At 41.2% G+C, this 23,480-nt stretch overlaps 1 protein-coding gene and 1 long non-coding RNA gene across 3 annotated transcripts in view; both read right to left on the reverse strand.

Annotated features, from left to right (window-relative positions):
- The window catches only part of ST8SIA1 (ST8 alpha-N-acetyl-neuraminide alpha-2,8-sialyltransferase 1), a 137,121-nt gene extending 116,112 nt beyond the window's left edge, over positions 1-21,009 (reverse strand). Inside the window, exon 1 of one of the 2 annotated variants that reach the window (XM_011955159.1) lies at positions 20,292-21,009. In XM_011955159.1, coding sequence (XP_011810549.1) covers positions 20,292-20,527 — 236 coding nt within the window. In that variant the 5' untranslated portion in view covers positions 20,528-21,009. The remainder of the gene's footprint in view (positions 1-20,291) is intronic. The other variant, XM_011955166.1, reaches the window with a different exon arrangement.
- A 1,721-nt stretch (positions 21,010-22,730) lies between these two features.
- LOC105521128 lies at positions 22,731-23,426 on the reverse strand. Its single transcript, XR_001003228.1, has 2 exons — positions 23,314-23,426; positions 22,731-23,012 (listed from the first exon to the last, which is right to left on the reverse strand). It is a non-coding gene; the product is annotated as an uncharacterized LOC105521128 (long non-coding RNA).
- Between the last annotated feature and the right edge of the window lie 54 nt (positions 23,427-23,480).

Genomic DNA, 23,480 nt, shown 5'->3' on the forward strand with positions numbered 1-23,480 from the left:
TGAATCTAGACAACTAAGCTGGATACCCTCAATGTTCATCATCAAAAAGGAATCACTGGAATGTACATTTAATTGCACTCATATTGATGAATTTATGCATAAAGCCAATTTACCAATTTTTACGCTAATGATTTTAACTTTCACATAGGTACTGCTATATCTGGAACGTGCCAGGAATGTCTATGGAGCCAAGAGCATGTGTTGCCAGCAGGAAGGTGCCCCAGGCCATATGGACTGACCAATCAGTGGCCAGATACCTGACAGCAGCAGATATGCTCAACTTATGCCCTGGTATTTGCTCATAATGCAAATTTAGAAATTTTCATTCTTTAAAATGTCTATCTCTTTAAAAAATATTTTAGTTGCATTTGTTCCACGTATGTGTGTGTCTATGTTTGGGTTTGTTGTAGGGTAAGGGGTGCATTTGGAATAAGCGTTTTGTGGTCCTTAAAGCCATGAGTTGGTTTGTCTGAGGAGGGATAAAGGAGGCAAATAAGGATGTCAGAAGGCTGTTTCCCCCATCCATCCAGACTCCTGCTAGCTTAGTCCCACCATGTGTACAAAGAGCTGCTGCAAAATGGGACAGGACAGAGAAAATGACAACATGGCTACATGAAACCCTGCACTCTCCCCCTCCTTCCTCCCTAGTACATGGACGAAGGAGGCACATCTTTAGCCATCAAAGAACTCTCAAACATGATTATCCCACAAGGCCAAAATATGTTAACCCAGAGAGAAGAAGGCCAGCCGGTAAGCCTCTTAACACAGTGTTTAACCTCCTGCTCAATTTATGTCATCATAGTGATAGCTTTAACTTTTCAGTCACCAGAGCATCTTCTGAGAGGATCTCCTGAAGACAATTCAGCGCAACTGTAAAACCTACGGGAACACATCAAGAATGTTCTCTAACAATTTAAAGAAAAATTTAAAGAAAAAAAATGCAGTAACTGGCTCAATTAGCAGAAGAAAACTCAATTCCAGTCCAGATTCCATGATACAGAGCAAGAGTACCCAGGTAGTGTCAAACCTGTCCAGTTTTGAATTATGTATCTTCCTTCTCTTCCATGAACTTTACAAAATCAGTTCCTTATTCTGGAGGATTTTCTGTTGTGTCTGTTAGATCTGCCCATTCTATGCCATTCCCATTGTTTGCACTCTAGACTGGGCTCTTGGCATGACTGTTTCTTAACTCACATCCCTGGCTCCAGGCCTGCCTCTCCCAGATTCATGCTCCTAATCACAGTTACCATGTTACTTGCATACTCCAGAGCTGACAATAGCTCTCAAACTCCAACTGAAGCTCATCCTAACTGCCCAAGGTTTTCTTTCATTTCTCCCACTCACATAATGCTGCTCAAACCAACCATTCAGCTAACTCTCCACCAAAAACCATTTCTCAGATTTTTCTCAGGCTCAGAATATGCATGACTCTTTCTCTGCCAATTCAAATCCCACTCACCCTCAAGATTAAGTTCAGCACTCCTCTCTGCTACCGAGTACCAGCACTTAATTGTCTGATCCACTAGTTACAATTACCTGGAGATCAGAGACTATGCCTTATGCTTTTATATTCTCCCTTGAAGCCGTCCTCATAGTAGAAACTCAATAATGACTCGTTGAATTTTTTTTTTAAAAAAGTGCTAACCAGAGTTGTAAATTCTATCACTTGCAAATAAGAAGCATCTATTTCTGTCATTTTTCCTACTCCTTATTCATCCCCATCCCAACCACCCATCACAGACCTGTGCTTTACCGACAGAGGACTGGGTTTAGAGCAAGCATTCTTTCTACCAGTAAGATTCATGCAATAATCCCACTGCTAGAGAAAATATAGCAAAATTAACACATACTGATTTTTAAAACCTGGAGAAGTTTCCTTTCTGAACAGAACATCTATTTTGCCTCTTGCTTTCCATTTCCCCACAAGAATCTAAACTATTTTCCTTCTCTACCTCCCGTGCTCCCTCCTAAAATAATGATATTTCCAGAAACCGGATTCTTTTGATTTAAGCATCTCACAGTGAGCTGTGTTTCCTTTCAAACCAAGGGCCTATAGTGAAGGGCAAGAGGAGAATATGCAGCAGCAAACCTTGGAGTAATGAGGGAACTAAACACCTCTGAACGATCCAGAAGAGATAAGAGTAGTTAGGGCAAGCAAATACATACATTCACAAACCCCTTAATGTAAAAATAATAATAATAATAATTCCCTCACAGAGACGCAATGCTGTGTGGTGAAATAATTGTTCTTGGAGTCAAGAGTCCACCAGGATAAACAGCTAATGTCTGTGGGGCTTCAAACCTAGGCGATGGGCTCATAGGTGCAGCAAACCACCATGGCACACGTTTGCCTATGTAACAACTGCATATCCTGCACATGTAGCCCAGAACTTAAAATAAAATTAAATTAAATATTTTAAAAAGATAGAATTTTTAAAAAACTAAATACCCTGTTTAGGAAAATAAAATAAGAATTAAATATACAAGTAAATATTCATAAGCAAGAAGTTTCCGTTCTTAATAATCATTTATAAATGAGTGAAATTCAAGTAAAAAATCTCAACAGGAATCATTTGAGCTTGTAAAATAATCTTAATTGTATCTGAGAGAAAAATATGACATAATATCAAAGAAAATTCTGACAATGAAACAGTGATTAGCCCAGCATATATTAAAATGTACTATAAAGCTATGTTATGACTTTAGAAAAGAACTAGTGAGACACAACTATGGAAGAAAAGTGGGACTTCTGAAATAGACCCACACATATCAGATTATCTAGAATGGATGAACTTGGCATTACAAATTAGTGGGGAAAGGTGAATTTTTGTTTTTGTTTTTGTTTCAGTAATGATGCTAGAACATCTGGTGGAAAAAGTTGGATCTCTACCTCACTATACTAAAACAAATCACAGATAGATCTCAAATTTAGATGCAAAAAGGTAAATCATAAAAATACCAGATGAAAATGTTTTGGGCTGCACGATTCATGACATGAAGGCTCAAAAGCTATAAAAGAAAAAACTGATGAGGTTGATTGCCTGATAATTTTTAAAGTCGTTACGGAAAAAAAAATTCAAACATAAACGTAAGCAGTCATAAGACAAACTGAGAAAAATATTTGCAACAGATGTGACAAAAACGTCTGCTACAGTCCCTTAACAAATAAAGAACACTTAGTATCAAAAAAGAAAAGATGAGCCACCCAAGAAGAAAGTGTCTAAGAGACATGAATGTGTCCCTCACAGAAGACAAAATCCACAGAGATAATAATGCATAGGTAAAAGAGAGCTCAGTCTCACTCATCAATACAATTATACTCTTTCACCTATATATTGGCAAAATTGTTTAAAGTTGATAACATTCCGTATTGGAAAAACAAACGGGCTTTCTCATACACTCTTGGCCACAAAACAGATGACTTCAATTGGAACATAATTCATAAATATCAGTGTAAATCTAAATGTGCTGTCTCATAACCCGGAAATCTTTCCTTTAAGAAGCTACCCTGTGGCGATAATTGCAGGAGCACAAAACGTATTTCCAAGGATTTTTAAGGCATTTTTTTAATTTAAAGGAAAGGAAAGGAGAAACATTATGGTCAACCCTAAAATAATTTTACATTTTATCTATTTTAAAAAATAAAATAGCATTGCTTTGTACTACACATACTAAGTGGGGTATTTACTGATAGACATTGTGGGTGGAAAGGAGGATATTGTTAAAAACAATTTATTATGTGATTTGATTTTTTATTTAATAAATGTGGATGAGTTATCTGTTATGATGTAACAAATTACCACAAACGTAGCAGCTTAAAACAGCCAAGACTTACTTTCTCACACAGTTTATGAGGGCCAGGAGTATCTCAGCTGGAGGGCTCTAGCTCTCAAGGTCTCTCATGAAGTTGCAGTCAAGCTGTCTGCTGGGGTTGCAGTTATCAGAAGCTAAAGGACCTACTTCCTAGTTCACTTACGTGGTTGTCAGTGGCCTCAGTTCCTCACTAGCTAACAACCAGAACCACAATTTTTTGCCACAAGGGTCTCTCCACAGACTGCCTGAGGGGGGCCTCATAGCATGGCAGCTGGCTTCCCCCAGAGCGAGTGATCCAATAGGGAGAGAACAAGGGCACTCAACATGGAAGCCATGGTCTTTTCATAACCTAATCTCTGAAGTGCCATGCCATCTCTTCCATAGTATCCTATTCTATTCTAGTAGTGAGTCACTAAATGCAGCCTCCACTCGGAAGCAGAGGGTGACACAAGGGCATGAATACCAGCAGTGGAGATCACGGGGAGCCATCTTAGAGGTTGTGCATCACCACATATAACACATGTTGAGTGTATCTAGATCTTTCTGTAGATATAGCTGTAAAAATTCATGCACAGTAAGGAGATTAGATACCTCAGTTTGTTGAAAATAGTCTCAGTTTGTGCCCGTTGTCCTGGCATTTTATCTCAGGTATTTTATCTCAGGTATCCCAGTTTAAATAATGAATTATACTCTAAATAGGAAAACATCTGGAAGGACAGACATCAAAATATTCACATTGTTTATCTCTAGGAAATAAGACTGATAAAACTTTTATGTTTGATTAGTACACTTGCATAATACAAGTGCATCTCTTTAATTAAAAAATACACATTGGATTCTCTCTCTGAATAACTCAAAACATTATCACATAGATTCCACTTCAGAGACAGTGAGTGTAGCCAAAAGGAAAGTCCATGGAGATTTGAGCAATGGAGAGAAATGAAAGAATCACTTCCCTTTTTGGGTGGGCAGAAGAAGTCTCCACAAGATTCATTGCCCCACTCCTGTTTCTCAGTTGTACAGGCCATAGTTTCCCTGACTATAGTATGGCTGGCATCTTTTCTAGGCTTCCACCTTACAGATAAAAGGGGGAATTCAGCAAGTGGGCTGTGAGAGCTAGATAGTTAAGAGAGCAAACAATCCTAAAGCTAAGCCACTAGGATGAATCAGAGATGTTAGGCAGAAAGGGGAAAAAAAGACACATCCTCCTTCCCCCTCTTTTCCCCACCTCCTTCCCAAGCGAAGCCACTGGGATGAATCACAGATGTCAGGCAGAGAGAGGAAAAAAAGAGACATCCTCCTTCCTCACTGCTTTATTTGCAGGGCTCTTGAGGAATGGGTGATATAAACAGCCTTTGATTTTAACAATAGCAAAATAGAATAAGGTGTTAATTCACCTATATGAAATGAAGTTTTATCATTTGTGATTCATTCCCTTGCGGGAAGACGCTGCAATATAAGGAGCTATCAGGCTTTGACTTGAACCCCTGAATGTGAATGTGGATCTTACTGCAAAGGTCCAGCACAGTAAGGAAGTTTGCGAGTCCTAGAGCCAGACAGACCATTTTCTAACTATGTAACCCTAACCAAGGTCCTTAAGCTCTTTGTGGCTCAGTTTCTGCATCAAGAAAAGGATGATCTTAACAACCACAAACATCCTTAAAAGAGGACTTGACGCATAGTAAGTATTCATTAAATGCTAGCTCTGCGCACCACTGACTGTCTAACTGCTCTTAGGTAAATAATTGTTCACAGCCTGTTTCTTTGTAAAATAAGTATAATAATATCTTCTTCTTTTTCCATTTGCAAGTGTTAAATGATAACACTGTGTAGGGTGCTGAAAATAGTGCCTGGCATATGGCTGACACAAAATAAATAAATAGGAACTCTATCACTGAAAATATCATCATTATTGTCTAAAACATGGAGCTGATCTAGGGTTAAATTGACTGATAATATCTGCATTAAAGCATCTAGCACAGTGCTTGCACACAGTTGGTACTCAATAAATGTTCATTAAATCTGAACTTAATTTTCCATATTGCATCTCTATTTTAAAAGTCCAAAGAGAATTTTTTGGACTACTTTTAAGTTATAAACCTTGACATCTGATACACAAGGAGCAATCTTCTGGCTTCTTTATTGGTTCTTTCCTTTTGTAACAGAATGCTCATTGGGATTTTACGCTGGAATTATGGTTGAAGTCCAAGGTTGGAGACGCAGGTGCTGAGTATCCTGCATGAGCTGGAAGAGCCCCTGGACATACGTCCATCAGCAGGGCTGGAGGAAGAGTCTGATTGGCAGTCCAGCACCACCACTATAATTGCCCCTCACCTTGGCGTTCGGGGGAAAATTGGGAGCAAGAAGAACCTGTTGAGAATGGGGATTCTTCCCTCCCCTGAAGAAGAGGGAGGCCCCAAGAGAATCAAGGTTGGGGTGTACCTGGCCAGAGAGGCATCATTCATCATTCCCCATTTGGAAGACTCCTAGCTTAGCTAGAAGGTGTGTTGATCTGACCATGAGCTTCCTAAGCAAGAAGAAAAGGAAATTTTTTAAAAAGGCAGTCAAGAGTGATTCTAAATGGTGAAGAGACAGTTCAAGACATTCATGGTAAGCCCCCTAAAGAGGAGGTGAGGGGCTTGGGCATCTCATTTGTAATGGGAAACCTTGATTTCTTGCTCGAGATGAAACAGAATGGACTCAGTTGAGCCTTTCCATACCACACAGACCTGCAGAGATCCTTTAAGAAACAGTATACAACAGATTGGATCTTTACAAATTATATGAATGTATTAAATTACCACATGTACCCCAAAGCTATGTATATCTATAATGCATCTATTTAAAGAAAGAAAAGGAACTTAGTCAGTGTACAATAACTAAGCTTCATGAAGGTTCAAAGACTTATCCAGGGGATAAGTATAACAAAGTGTGAGGATTTTTGCCTGTTATCTGGAAATGACAGTCAAGGCCCCACCCTGAGGCCAAAATAGGCTAAGTACCCCATCTTTTATGTTTACCACTCCACAGGTTTTCTAAGAGGACCAGTCCTGGTACGACCCTGCTGATTTATACTGGGGAAGGAGCTGCCTTGGGAGCATACTTTTGCGGTGAGGCCACAGCCTTTCCATCCCCATGGAGAGGGGAGACAAGGGCTTTCCCTCCCTGCCAACACAGAAGAGGGATAGAGGAAACTCCAAACAAATCACCTGTAAAGAAGCGGGGCCGAGTGCGGTGGCTCATGCCTGTAATCCCAGCACTTTGTGAGGCCAAGGCCGGAGGATAGCTTGAGCCCAGGAATTCGAGACCAGCCCAGGCAACATAGGGAGATCCCTTCTCTACAAAGATAAAAATCAAAAATTTGCCGGACCTACAGTCCCAGGTACTTGGGAGGCTGAGGCAGGAGGATTGCTTGAGCCCTGCAGGGCTGCAGTGAACTATGATTGCACCACTGCACTCCAGCCTGGGTGCAGAGAAAGACCTGAAAAGAAAGAAAGAAAGAAAGAAAGAAAGAAAGAAAGAAAGAAAGAAAGAAAGAAAGAAAGAAAGAAAGAAAGAAAAAACGAACATACGTCAGCAGAACCAACCAGACACCAGACACAGCAGGCACTGCACTCCTGGATCTTCTCTAGGGCTGTCCCTGAGCCATGGAGAAAGCGGAAAGGGAAATGGAAAGCCAGATGGTGAGGCTGAGAGGAGTGGGCAAGAAAGATCCCTTTGGCGTGGCAAGGATGGGGATCTCCCTGTGGATGGAGTGTTTATCAGGACCACACCTAAGAAGGCTGCCTGCCAGGGGAAAGAACCAGAACACTTTGCCATTAGAAGGCTGGGCAGCCAGGCAGGGTTCACGTGGAAGCAGCCACCCCCCACAGAGAAAGGGACTATGAATATTCCCCTCCTCCCTGCCCAAATTGAAGAAGCAGCCCCTAGAGGAGGGTGGAGTGGGCTCCACCTCAGAGAATGCTCTTCTTGCCTTCCACGGTGAGCACGTAGAGGTTCTAGAGCCTGAGCAGGCGGAGGTGGTAGATGCCAGCATGTTCATTGTGCTTTAAAATAAACAAAACTGAGCTAAATACCAGAGTGAGACTGTCCCAAGAATCAAAGTGGATAAAAAATCAGTAAAACCTGGCCAAGTTGTTCAGAGACCCAGTAGAGCCAGCTAAGTGGGGTGTGGGGTGGGGGTCGGGGGTAGATTTGACATGCCATAGTTGGAGCAGTTATTAGGAAACAATAAAGTGACTGTGTTTTTACCCCAAATTGAGACTCAGCTCATTGCCTACTGACTCAGCTCACCAGAGAGTCTTTCTGCCGGCCCCTCCACTTCCTCTTCTTGGCTATTGCAGGGTGGCAGGTTGAGTTGAGAACAGCTGCTTACAAAGTGAGCAATGCCCATCCAAGCCAGCCTGCCTCTGTCTCTTTGATTCCACCAGTAATTGAGCTTTGTGTTCCCCCATGGGCTCATGTATCTTTCAGCAAGGTTTTAAAGTGCTTTTCCTCTCCAGCATTTCACATGTTGCATAGGTTAGCAAGAGTCCAAAGATATCATACCACTGAACTAGATGGAAACCTCTGGCATCGCAGTCATGATTCAGGCACCACACTGAATGGACCAGAGTGGCGATTTGGGCCCTTTCTGGACTGAATCAGACACAGACAGACATAGCTAAGTTCTGAAAAGCTAAGGCAAACCTGTATTTGTTTTTCCTTTCATATAAAGAAGTGGAGAGACTGGAGAATGTTGCTGCTTCTTTCCCAACGTGTGCCACATGCTTGTTTGCTGTATGGGGGAAGGCCCGCATCCTCTTGGTGTATCACTCTGTTCTCAGTACCTAGCACTGTGCATGGCACATAGAAGGCATCGAATACATATTTGTTGAATAAAGGAATGAAGGAGTGAATAAATGAATTAGTAGTGAATATTTAGAGCCTAGAGTCTTAATAATAGACAATAAATGAAACTGCCCCTAAAAGGTATTCAGACAGCTGTCTACCAGTCTTTCAGACAATCTGATGTTTTTATTCATCCACTACTCATTAGACATTTAGTAAGGCTGTGACCAGGGACTTGAGACAGACAAATATCAACAAGACTTCATTTCTAGCCCCAAAGCACCAAAGCAACAGTATGTAGAGCCATTTCACACAGGTGCAAGGGAGCAGAAGGACACAATACAGACGATATCTGGCAATGTCGTCGTAATCACCAACACATGACCTCCAAAATATTGACCCAACAAAATATCATCATGGAATTTTTGTACCTTTTTACGACACCTCCACCCTTCACCAGGTGGGTACGATCTGCTCCAGATTCAAGCTGAGGACGTTTTATTTTAGTAAATAGGAAAATGACTCTTACAATTAGAGTTGTTAAACATAATATTTCCATTTTATCTAGGACACTTTTCTTTTACCTTGAAATCTCTGCCTTATCATGAAGTAAAAGTTCATTTTCCTTTTTAAATCACAGTTTTATTTCATTGCTTAAGTCTTAGAAGAAAGAAATCTATTGCTTTTTAAATGGAGATAAAACACCATGCTAATTATCAACTGTACTGTAATGGAGAGGATAACCATGAAAAATAAAAGCACATATACCACTGCGCTACATAAATTCCTCATAGCTGGGTCTCTGCAATCCTGAATGAAGGGTTTACCTGCCACCGTACATATCCAGTTGTATGGGGATCTTTTTTCGTTGCCTGGCCTATTGTAAATCCACCTAAGGGAAATTGTATCATTTAATTTAACAATCACAGGATGTTTGCTATTTATGCAATCACTATGCACACTGAAAGAGGGAAAACCCCAAATCTGCACTTAGCCAAAGCCAGAGATTTTCTATGAACAACCAAAGATGCCAGATATAAGAATTGGTGTTTACTGATGGTGGGAGTGTAAATTAGTTCAACCATTGTGGAAGACAGTGTGGCAATTCCTCGAAGACCTAGAGGCAGAAATACCACTTGACCCAGTAATCCCATTACTGGGTATAAACCCAAAGAAATATAAATCATTCAATTATAAAGATACACGCACACATATGCTCACTAAAGCACTATTCACAATAGCAAAGACACGGAATCAACCCAAAAGCCCATCAGTGATAGACTGGATAAAGAAAATGTGGTACATATCATGGAATACTATGCAGCCATAAAAAGGAATGAGATCATATCCTTCATAGGGACATGGATGAAGTTGGAAGCCATTATTCTCAGCAAACTAACCCAGGAACAGAAAACCAAACACCGCATGTTCTCACTTATAAGTGAGAGCTGATCGATAAGAACACATGGACACATGGGCAGGAACAACAACACACCTGTCAGGGGTGGGGTGAGGGAAGGAAGAGTATCAGGAAGAACAGCTAATGAATGCTGGGCTTAATACCTGGGTAATGGAATGATATGTGGAGTAAACTACTATGGCACATGTTTTCCTATGAAACAAACCTGCATATCCTGCACATGTACCCCTGAACTTAAACTAAAAGTTGAAAAAAAAAAGAAAGAAAAATACCAACATAGAATTAAGCCAACTTAAAGTCATCAAATGACAGTGTTATTCATGACCATAACATAGTAAATAAACTAAATTTCCAACAAAGATCATTGGTTAAATATATTTAATGATATTCATATGACAGAAAATTATGCAAACTTTGAAATATATGTCTGGGCTAATGTTTAATGGCATGGAAGAAATGCTTGTAGTAGCATAAATGCTTGCACTGAATAAACTCAAGGAACAAAAATTTTAAAAAGATCTTAAAAAGAGAATTGGCACTTCAAACTAAAAAGTGTGAAAACATTAATTCTAGAAATTTATAAGCACATGTTTATGATATACACAAAAGGATGGTCACCACATAATTATTCATAAAAGTGAGAAATTACAACGTAACTATCCAATGACAGTAGATTAATTAAATAAATTTGTATCTATCCTAACAATAGAAAATCTTAGAGTCATTAGAAGTGATAATGTAGACTGCATATACTACCACTAGAAAAATATTTGCAATGTACCGTCAAATTCATTATATTTTTGCTTCATTTATACACACATTGGCATTGAATGATCCAGAAGAAGATAAACCAAAATATGAGCGATGTTTGTTAAATGTCAATTACTTTTACAAATGAAAATAGTGTTGCTTTTATCCTTTAAATATCAACCTTGAGAAAGTACAGATCTTTAAAGAGGCTTTTTAATTTCCTGTGCTCAGCTATACAACAAATACACATGAAGAAATCATTAAAGAAAAGAAGTCTAACGTAAATCTGTCAGCAGCATAAACAATCTTTTTAAAAGTATTTTTTATGGTAATACTTGGAAAATAAATAATTATTTTTCCAAAATAAAAAATTATAAAGCTATTTTTTCACAAGCTTGTAAATTAAAAATTAATTAATTATATGAGAAAATACTAAAGGTATAATTTTGAGTGAATAAAAGAGGATATAAAATTAAATACACAAAATACATACAATTTAGAAATACACACATACAAACAAACATACATAAAAGAGACTGTTTACAATGAGTACTTCTGAGTGAGGGAATTTGAGTAGGCTTTTTCTTCTTTTCATTACATTTAAAAATTTTCTATAGTAAATATGTATTCTTTCCAAAATCAGACAAATAATATAACACTATGAACTGTTTAAATGAACATGGGGTACATAAAATCATATACTATATATGTTTATTTTATCAACAATGGAAACAAACTAAAGATTTCACATCCCAGGCAAGACAGAGCGGGACAAAAGGCCCTTTTCTCATTGTGGTCACCTGGAAATCTCTGGTAGTGTATTCTGTGTTTAAGATCTGAAAAATGGAGAATGTGTGACTCTGAATTCATTTCCACTTCCTCCTGGCACCTAATTAGAGTGACACAGCTCTTACGGTCTTGGCTGCTTCCTTCTCATGCAATGCCATAGCTACAACACAGTTCAACAGAAAGGGGAAAAAATCGATTCCTTCAAAGCTCATTATCATTATCCAAAACAGTCAAACTGTAAGACTTGGAACCCCACGTTACTCAGTTTCTTACTGATTTAAGGAATGAAACTAGGAATCTCCTCTTATCTGTGGAGGACGCATTCCAAGACCCCCAGTGGATGTCTGAAACTTCAGATGGTACCAAGCCCTGTATACCGTTTTTTCCTATTTTTCCTATACATACATGCCTAGGATAAAATTTGATTTGTAAATTAGGCACAGTAAGAGATTAACAATAATAGCAATAATAAAATAGAATTATAACAATATACCTGCATCATCACTCTTGCATTTTGGGGCCATTGGTAAAGTAAAATAGGTATTCCTTGAACACAAGCGTGGTGATCCCACAACCAAGATGCATATTAAATGATTCATGGGCAGCAAGTGTCAACAGTGTGGAGACGCTGACCAAAGGAAAGATTCACATCCCAGGCAAAATGCAGTGGGACAAAGCGAGATCTCATCACGCTACTCAAAACAGAGCACAACTTAAGACTTACGAATTATCTCTGGAATTTCCATTTAATATTTTTGGACCAAATTAACCATGGACAACTGAAACCACGGGAAAAAAACCCCACAGATATGGAAGAACTGCTGTTAATTAGATTATAAATTTTATTAAATCCGGGACCACATTCTTGTATTCATCACTGTATTGCCAGCACCTACATGGTAGACATTCAGCAAACGTGGTTGAATGAATGATTGAAATCAGTTGATTGATTGCTGGACTCTGTTGTCTTCCATAAAATTTTTCAGGCCATAGTACAGCACCCTCAGCACTAATTCCGTGAAAAAAGAGGGTGTGTCACAAGGTCACATTTCATTGTCAGATATTCTTTTACAGAAAGTGCAATTAATAGGCACAGAATGTGTCCAAAGGCATGGATTTTCTCCTCATGATGGACTAATAATTAGCAATTATCCAACAACTAATCCTCTCAAGGTAACTATTGCCACCTGCAGCTAAGGCTCAGCAAGACCGAGTAAATTTTTCAATGTCACAAGGTTGATAAATGACAGAACCAAGACTGGATCCTGATCTCTGGGACTCCAAAGTCCAGACATTTTCCAGGTGAGAACAAGCTTCCTGTCATCCCACCCAGCCAGGTGAGGATGGCTATGGATTCTACATTTGTTATCTGATTTAATTATCATCACAAACCTATGAAGTAGATTAGCACATTATACTCATTTTTCAGATGATGCAACAAAGGTACAGAGAGCTTAGTAACTTGCCCAAGGTCACACAGCTCCTGATAGAGCCAGGTCAGAATGAGAAGCTAAAATAGATTATTTTACCAGAAGTCTATCAAATCCATCATGAGAGAGTGCATTAATGATACATAGTATCATTATTTCCAAGATGACTCACAACTTTGTCAAAAGACTAACTGACCACACTCTATACTAACTTACATAATTATTCAATTGATCCAACTAGTTTCCTAAAACACTCTTCTCTCAAATGAAGACTGATAGACTCCCAAGTTACAAAAAACCCCACTATAATTTTTCACTTGAGTATTGATTATACAATACAGACCAAAACTCTCCAACCACCTCCATTTGCAAGGCAGAGAACAAAAGTACAAGTGTATCTAATATTGAGAAGTTATCATCAAACCAACAAACCGATAAAACATGTTCTATTCTCCTCCCTGGAAAAATAAACCTGCAAAACAATCTGGAATGCCAGATTCACATTTAGACTCCTGAAACTCCAGGAAGTTTGGTCTTGCAACCTGGGGACACAGGGCAAGCCTATATCATGTGCATATGTCAGCTCCACAGCCCCATATCAAAGTTCCTTCCACAACGTCTCCCTCAAAGAGCTGTCCCTTAGTCGTCCCTTGCCCCCTCTGATGTGTGGCCTAGGATTGTACACACCAAGGGGCAAGCCACTCTCAGGAAGAAGATTGGGGAAAATGCCCCATGCAGGCAGGCAGGCTGTGGAAGTAGACTTGGGTCATTTGGGCAGGAAATTTCAGGGTCTAGAAAGGTCCCATTAACACCCTGCCTCATTGAGAAAGGGTGAAACCAGAGAAAAAGAAGGATGTGGCCCCTTAAAGTATAGCACACAGAGCATGGACCCCTCTCACCAGGGATTAAGGGGAACATTCATGAAAATCTTAAATAGCTCTTACATATACTTTCAACAGAGTCGGTTGCTTATATAAATATCCTAAAACGCCTCCTCTCTCCTGACCCTTCCCTAACCAAGACCTATCTATCAAGTACAGTTCATTCAGTCCTCTTCCAGGAGGCCTTCTCTAACAACTTGAGCCCACAGAGACAGCTTCTTTCTCTAAACAATCAAAGCATTTATACTGTAGTTTCCAAATTTAGTTCTTAATTACGCATACTTTCAAGGTTTCTTAAATCCTGTCGATTGGGCAGATTTTGTTCCTGCAAATCAGTGGTTCTCAGTCAGGGGCACTTTTCCCCCCAGGGGGTATTTTGCCAACTCTGGAGACATATTTGGTTGTCTCATTTAGTGGACAGAGGCCAGAGATGCTGGTAAACATTCTACAATGCGCCCAGACGGCACTCCACAACAAAGCAGTATGCAGCCTAAAATGTCAGGAGGGTTGAAACTAAGAACCTCTGCTCTAGAGTAAGAGCTCTTTGAGAATATAAAGGATGCTTACTCCTCTGATCTGCTACCCTGCCAAACAGCGTGCTGGACACACAGTAGGTCTCATTAAATATCTGTTGACCGATTGGGTGGCTATCTGGTTCCACACCTTCCTAAACATTCATGCACATAATATCTAAGCAAAATGTAGCGTACCAGGGACCATGCTGGGCTCTGGGAAGGCAACTATGAATGAGGCACAGTTCCTGTCTGTAAGAAACTTAAAATTTAGCAGGGAAGGCAGGCAAGTGCACTCATATTTTTAATACATCATGATTAATGCACCTGTTGCTACCAGTCATTTGTATATTTCTCTGTTTATTTTCTGTCTCTCATCATTATCCTATAAATTCCAAGAAAGCAAAAATGTTTTTCAGTTCACAGCTACAGACCCAGTATCTCCTATCCTGTAGTAAAAGTGCTAGACACAGAGTAGTAGGTATTTAGAATAATTGAAAGGATTACAAGCATATGTGCATGGTATAAAGACAACGGAGAGGAGAAGCTTCTAAGCACAGCCTGGGAAGGGAGGAAGGAGTAGGGGAAGCCACCTTGAGGAGAACTAATAAGTCTGAGCATTAATTATATGCTGGAAATAGTTCTAAGCATTTTAAACACATTATCTATTCTAATTCTTACAACAATCCTTTAAGAAGCCTCATTTTACAGATAGAGAAATGAGCAATGAAGGCTGATCTGCTCAACAACACAGCAAGTGATGGAATCAGGATTTGAACACAGCTGACTTCAGAACCTTTGCTCTTAACCACTATAATGTACTGTCAATAGATGAGAAGGAACTGGCCAGGTGAAAGGCAGGAAGATGTGGCCTTAAAGTCAAGTCATTCCAGGTGGAGGGGAGGGCTCGAGCAAACCCAATATAGCCTGGCCTATTTCAGGAACCATAATTATTCCAATATTAACAAAGAATAAAAAGAAAAACTGATGAAAGATGACATTGGAGAAGTAATCAGAGCCAAATCATGAGAGAGATGTATATAGCATTGCTTCATTTATCCAAAATTAGCAGGGAACAAGCATGAGGTTTAGAATTAAATAGCTCCAGGTTGGAAATCAAACTTGATCATTTTGTTCATGGATCTCTCTAAACCTCCATATCCTCATCTGTAAAACGAGGAACATACGCAAACTTACTTTATAAGGTTGCTTTGGGGGAAAAAACATATATAAGTGCTAAGAACTGGGCCTGGTATATTTTACATATCCAATAAATGTTAGTGATTGATTTTTGTTATTGCGATTATTGCTGATGAGATTTTTTTCCACGTTTGTAAATTTGCAACATAACTGTAGCATATTTTCTTGAGCACCAAAACTTATTAAACCCTCTTTTCCTAAACTACATTTTCAAAGTGAATTCCACAAATCTCCAACTTACAAACACCAAACTTACATTTTATCCATACAGGTGGCTGCACCTACGCTCATCCCCTCCACTCCCAATGCCCTTCTCCTGCCACCAGGACAATTATGGAAATTTCTGAGCTTTTAACATCCCTGGATTCAAAAATAGGGAAATAAAAGAGGCCGCATAAAGGTGGAACTGCTGAAAGTAGTCGTTTGTTCAGAATTTTGAAAAAGAAAGAACTTGACTGCTTAGAGTAATGGTTACCACCCAATGAGTCGACAGAATTTTCAAAACAACCACTTCACTGTATTAACCTCTATTCTATTTCCCAAACCCACTGGTAACAGTGATGTGTCATCTCTGCTGATAGCTAACATGCAGCCAGTACCATTAGATCCTTGATGTTTGTCCATTTCTAATGAGCCACACCTTAAATACATTCAAAGATTCCCGGCTTCGTCTTACTACCCAGCCCACTTTTCTGTGGTGGTCTCCATGGGTGACTTAATAACTTTCCATACAGTAAACACACCAGGCACTTCTAAATCTCTCCGCCTTGATCTTTGCTGTTCTCTCTGCCTGGCATATACTTCTATCCTCACCTCTTACCACGATGCCACCCTACCATCCTTAGAGGCTTACTCCAAACACCACCTCCTCTCTGAAACCCGATTTCCCTCCCTTCAGTAGAATTAAATGTCATGTTGTGGGAGCGTCCCCAGCACTCACTGGCGTTTCTGTTGTTACACCAATCACGTATTAAACAGAGATATGTGGCAAGCATCATTCCAGGTGCTGTCTATATGCTATCATGTAGTTTTCACCAGAAACTTGTAAGACATTCTTACAAGCCCCAATTTACAAATCAAGGAACTAAAGCTCTGAGAGCTGGACTTACCAATGATTGCACAACTGGAAAGGGATACAGCCAGAATTCCAACCATGTTCTGACAGCTCCCAAATCCATAACATTTTCACTCTGCTATGTTTCCTCTCTTTGATGGCCCTATTTCCAGTTAGTTAATTATATACATTATCTGTCTCTTCCATGGGATTATAGCAATTCCCTTGAAGACCAGGGCATGTTCATTTTCATAAAAGTGGATAATGATATATCCATTTATACAAGATTCTTATGAGGATTAAATGAGACAATACATGCTAGCATAGTGTCAGGCAGATAATAAGCACCTACTAACTTGCTAGTTTAATTGTTACTATTATTGTTACCATGTCACATGCCAATAATAAAGCCTTGCACATAAATTCTGAGTTCAGGTTCATTTCTGAGGAGCAAATGAAATGGATGAGGATCTGAAGGAAGAAACAAACACTACTTTGGTTTGGCATTTCCCACAATATCACTTAATCAAAAGCAACAAGAATTAAGAAAGTTTCTATAATAAGTTCTATTGATTCCTTCATCTTTCTATCACCACATAAACATTAGGAAAACTTCCTGTTCTGTTCAAAACTCTTACAGCTTTCTTACTTTCTTTCTGCCATCTCCTATGCAATTTGACAAGGTTCTCCTCTGAGAATTCAGTACATATCAAGTACTGAGCTAGAAGAAGAAGAAAATTACAAAAGTAAATGGAGGCACAGAGGGCAAAATTAAATCTTAAATTTTGGTGTTTATAAACATAGGGAAACACTCTCTTTTCTCTTCATAGAATTTAACCGTATTTTGTCATCGTATTTATTTCATTGTGTGTCAATCATCCTCTGCTAGGAGGCAAGTTGTTAGAGGAGGCAATCTATCCATTCTATTCACTGCAATCCCCTAAGGCCTAACACGTATCTGATGCGGAGTAGTCACTCATGAAATATTGGTCAATTGACTGATTGCAAATGTTTGTATTTACATATGTATACACATATATATTTTTATACATATATGACACCATTCCATGATTTGTGAATAAATTCACATAAAACTCCACATATAAGTGCACCTTGTGCATTTGTGTGCATATATTCGTATTTATGCAGAAGATGTTTCAGACTGGAGAAAAACAGATGCTTGTTTGTCAAAGTTGTGTCTTCTTAACATGATAATGGCTTCTGACTGACCGGTCTAATATTTAACAAATAAACACTACTGCCATATACTAACAATCCGAATGTTAAAGAACATTAAATGTGCATGTAAAAAAATAATTAACTCAAGCTATGAAACTTCTCCCACCTTTCAAAATGTCTTGTCCCTGTTCATTAGCATAAGTGTACGTGGTTGGGGAGAGGGGTAAGGACCAATAATGTTTACCTGTAAATCTGGCAGGAGAAATATTCCAAATTCTTATGGGCTGACCAGATTTCCTTATTTATGTTGTAACATATACCAGAGATTATAATTTATAACAATTATAAAGCAACCATTTTCTGGGTACACAATGTACCAGATACTTGGCATCAGTTTCTATTAAAAATTTAAACCTTCTAACAACTCTGCAATATAGATAAACAAGAAAGCCAGGACTCAAAAAATATAGTAACTTGCCAAAGATTCTCTGCTGTTTATCTAGTCACAGCATACTCAGTGTACAAATTCAGAATTCTACTCTGAAGCTCAAACTTATTTCAACAAGCAATGGTGCCTTCTACATGGTTTTACAGCCACTAACTTTGAGGGATATGTGGTTAGGTCGTTTTTATAGTGTATGGATTTTAATAAGTAATTCCCTGCACATAAAGACCAGACCAAATAACATCCAAACACATTGAAGATTGCTCCAGGCTACAGAAAGCAAGGAACAAATGTGTCTCAGAAACTATCAGCCTGTGTTTCTCAGAATATGAAGCATTTTCCACTTGATTGTGTCCTCTAACAAGAAATCTGTCCTCTAACAGGGCTTCTTTATTCCTCCTCCTATATTAAAAAAATGGACTCTTTCATTGCAAACCAATGGGAAGTTCTTAACTCATTTCCTTAGATCACTTGAAATGAAAGTGCTTTCTGTTTTTAGGGAAAATAATTGCTGGATGTGATGCCTTTGCCTGCTTTTGAGTCCCACAGTCAATACTGTGAAGGAAAGAAAAAATTAACCCTTATATACTTTTAGGAAGAGTGGAGTTATTTTTAAATTCAATGATGGTAGAGTTCTAAAAAGACAGAAGGAAAGTCCTCCCTTCCAAGGAGAATGCAGTTGCCTTCCTCTAAACAAGTTGGCTCTGTTATCTTTTTAACCCTCTTTCCAGGAGGAGGCCTGAGAAGGAGAAGGAAACCATAGGTTTAAAAAGTTTTTAAAAATGTATAGATGCTCCTGAATATTTGTAAATAACTGTAGTGAAAAATGTTTACATTAGAACTCACCTGCCCCTGCACTGATTAGAAAGATCCTCTGCAGAGCAGAGGAGAGCATTTCCAACCACCCAGACCACTACAATCACAGGAAGAAGCCAAGGGCAGCATCTTCAGCCCCAGGGACTAAAGGTGAAAGGGGCACCTCGCAGTGGTGGAAGCACCCGTATGTTCCCTCAACACGCCTGTGGAGGTGGAGAGGAAGGGGAAGCAGCTCTGCCTTCCCTCCAATCTAACTACACAACCCCTGCTGCCGTAACTTATTTTTAGACATTCAATCTAAAATTCCCGGAAAGGAAGCGGATCTACAACCTCTGAGTGATCCTCAGAGTTCTGATTTCCAACCTGGCTTGGGGATTTTGTTTGTTTTCTGACTTCAGGTGCCTACTTAAAGTACATCTCCCATCGTCCAGAGGCATCCACACAGTCTAAGCCAATAAAAAGAGCTGGGAGCTTTGGAGCTTTAAGTGATGAAAAATCCAGCACCCACAGGTCAAAAGTAATGACCTTGGGGAAGTTACTCATCCTTCTGAAGAATCAATATGTGGTCAACAAGATGAGATAATAATACTAGAAAGTTGTTTGACATTTCAACACAAAAACTGCACAGCATCGTCTCTTAGTAGGACGTCAGTCAGTACTATGCATTTGCTGTGGGCACACTGCGCAAAGCTGCGGGATCCGTCCATGTTTCCACTGCCCATCGCTCCGACGTTGGGGATTTATGTTACCAACTGTGCACCCCACCTCGGGGAGATGCCTTTTACCTGCTTCTTGTTCCCTACAGCTTCAAATGTCTGCAGAGCCCAAGAGATAGATTCTCATTAAGTGCAAGAGACTAAGTTATTCTGGGGTCTCCTTCCCTCTGTTTATCCGTAAATTGTTAAATAAAACTCCGCTTTCTGAAGAAATGCGTCGAGTCTTTACCTGCGCAAAGCAGGTGTCTGCACATCTCTGGGGGTCAGGGGTGGGGAAGGGACCCTAACTAAAGTCTCCAGGTTGGGAATGGCACAAATGGAGGGAAAGGACATGGAAGAGCGGATGAAAGGGATGCCCCTGCGAGGCGGTGCAAGGCGGTCCTCGCCGGTGACCCTGTCCTCTGCACTGGGGGAGGAAAGGACGCTAGAGGGGATGAGCCGCGAGGGCAGGAGTACCTGAACGCTCTGGCCGCGGTCTGGTTCCTCCTCCACGCCGTGCCCTGTTGCAGCACCCCCTGCACGATCTCCTTCTCGTTGGGCAGCCGGTAGACGGGGAAGATGTAGAGCCAACAGAGGACCACGACACAGAGGGCACTGGCTCCCATGGGCAGCCGGGTCCGCGGGAACTTCCACGCCAGTACAGCCATGGCCCCTCTGGACGTTTGTCGCCGGGCCCGCCCGCAGGGGCTCATCGCAGCCCCGGCGTCCCAGGGGCGGGGGCCGGGGCCTCAGCACAAAGCTAGGCGAAGTGGCAGCGGAGGGTCTCCCACCGCCGGCCCCCCATGCACACACACCTTTCGTTCTCTTGCTTGCAAACGCACGCACGCTTCTTCTTCCCCGTCGGCCCCAAAGGTCAGCGCAAGGATTTTTTTAAATGCAACTTTTCCAAGGATTTCTTTCTAGGGGAAGTGGCTGGGGGGCAAGTCACGATCTATGGCCATGGTCGCTTCCCCTGCAGAAGGCGGGCGCTGGGGTCTCCGAGAGCACAGACAGCGGTGGCGGCGAGTCGCTCCGGCCGGTTCTGCCGCATCACGGCCGCCCTCGGCGAGGGTCCGGGAGAAGGCTCGGCTCTCTCCCAGACATTTGGCCCGTGGCGTCCCCTTGTCCCCTTCCAAGCGATGCTCCTGCGCCCTTCGCCGCCTCCCGCGCTACTGCGCCGCCAGGCAACCCCCCCAGACGCGCTCTCTGCGCCGCGCCAAGTCCTTGGAAATTTCCACGGCGGCCCGGGACCGCTATCCTGCCCCGGGCTCCTCCGCCTCGCCCGCCAGGACCCTCGCTCTCCACCCCTCCCGGAGAAGAAAAGAACTCGCTCTCATCAGTTAATTCAGCGGCGCGCCGCAGCCTTCCGCTGCGCCCTGGACTTCGCAGACAAACGCCCGGGGATTGGTGGAAATCAAGGTCTCCCCCTCCCTTCCCCACCCGCAAAATTGCCTCTTCGACCCGATCCGAGCAGCGACACTCGCCCAGAGCGCGCACCCCTCACTCGTGCCCTGGAGATAACGGCAGACAATAAAAAACAACAGCCCCCGCCAGTAGAAACATATCAGTCCCTGAGTGCCGCGGAGACTGGCTAATATCCTGACCCTTCGACACGCGGCCGGTGTGCCCGGGCTGTCACCCTGCTGCGGTCACCCTTGTCTTTCCCTAACTGGTTGGATATTAACCCGCAGCCAGGCGCGAGGAGGCTGGCGGAGATTTATTCCTTCCTGGGCCCCCACCCCCATTAGCCGGTCCTGTAGCCGCGGCCCGTGTGCGCGCGCGCGTACACACACACACACACATACACACACACACACACGCACACACGTTCACGGGCGCAAGCGAGTGCGCGCACGAGGAGGTGCGTGCACTCCGGGGTCCTCCGCCTCGCCTCCTCCCTGCAAGGAAAGGCACTGCTGCATCCAGATGTGCAGGCAGCTGGTGCCCAAACACCAGACCTCAAGATGTCACATTGCCTTGGAGGCGCGCGGCCTTTTGGATTAAAGGATCATTGGTTCTTAGACGTCCTTCTTGCTCTTCTTGCTTGTGATAAGCGATAAGCTTATCGCAACCCCGACCTTGGAAAAGCGCCACCCGCCTGGACCCACCGAGCTGAGGGAGTCGCTGTTAGCCATTTCTGCTCTCCTCGGCGGCGACGCATAGCTTGGGTACCTCCTAGCGGTCGCCTATTCTATTTGCTTAAGCATCTCGTCAAGCATAAAGTGTGCAAGGACAAAGAAGAAACCTGGTCAGCTTAGTCATCACGAAAACAAAATCTAAGGTTATAACTCCATTTGTTCAGCCGACTAGGCTACCGTGCCTGGTATCTTTCTCTAGCATCCTTCTCCACTGAGAGGTAGAACTTGAGAAGTTGATGCAAAGTTATTTACCAAAATCGAAGTAGCATCCCAGATGACCACTTTGGTGTCATTTTCTCAACAATACTGTGCTCTCTTAGTTGAGTGACCTACTGCCCTCCACCGGCAGGCGTGCCCCAGAAATCTCTGTCCTACTTAGGTAAATCAGTATAGACAGGGGAAACCTTGAAATCCCAGTCACATCTTACCACAGTGGAGGCTAATACAGATTATTTAAAATGAAGATCATCTTAAGTCCTGCAAAGTTAACCAGTCAACTCTCTTCTATTCTGGAAAAGGGGAAGGGAGGAAGGAGCTTTTCCTACTTGCCTGGGCTTTGGATAAATCATCTGCCATCTCTGATTTTATAATTTAAGTAAAACAGAAACCATTCCCATTTCTCTTTTCTTCCTCAAGTTCAAGGGATATTTGTAGAGTAAATAACAAAGAAATAAACTGGCAAACAAAACTAAGGCATATTACAGTTATGAAGGGGCTATGTAAATGTTTCTCCATTTAATATCATAATAATGCATTAAAGTCATGCTTTATTTATTTATTTTTTTTCATTTTGAGAGCAGGTACTGTTTATTAAGCTGAGGAGACTCGAAAAATAATCATGGTAAGACACCTTAGTTCATTCTTCTAATAAGCCTGTTGATCTGGTCCTCCCTGTTGCCAGCATCTCCACCTTCTACAAAATGGGTGGTCTTTTTCTTCATCCCACCTCGTGGAGAAGATAATTTGAAGGGCCACAGGAAGTTATTTGCCTCTTTGAAGCGTTTTCCAACAGTATAGATCTCATGAATCAGATCCTCCATGCAGATGATGCCATATTTACCTAAATATTTTAAGGTTAAGATTATTAAAGTTGCAAAAAGTTTTGAATTAATTGTTAGACTTTAGGACACCCAACAAGAGCAAATGTAGGCTGTGAAATAAAAACACACCAGAAATAAACAAGGTAAATGCATGGCTTTACGAAGATAAGGTTCAAGCTAATGAAACCATGCCTTACGTTTTCTTTAAGCTTAATCAAGAATCACAGGGAATATATGAAAATTCACAATAGTGAGAAATGTACAGCCACAAGAGGATAGGAAGTTATCGCATGGTCAAACTTTCCCCCAAACAGAACTTACCAAGGGATCGAGCAATCAAAGCGTTATCTGTCAAAGCAATTCGCTTCTTATTGATTTTGCCATAACCACGCTTGTAGATTAGCTCATTTACTGACTTCAGATTGGGGTACCTGAAGTGAAAAAGCAAACATAAATTAGGTGACCACTGTTAAAACATCTAAAATTCA

Source organism: Colobus angolensis, unplaced genomic scaffold, assembly GCF_000951035.1.
Source record: "Colobus angolensis palliatus isolate OR3802 unplaced genomic scaffold, Cang.pa_1.0 Scaffold11, whole genome shotgun sequence".
Classification (NCBI taxonomy): domain Eukaryota; kingdom Metazoa; phylum Chordata; class Mammalia; order Primates; family Cercopithecidae; genus Colobus; species Colobus angolensis.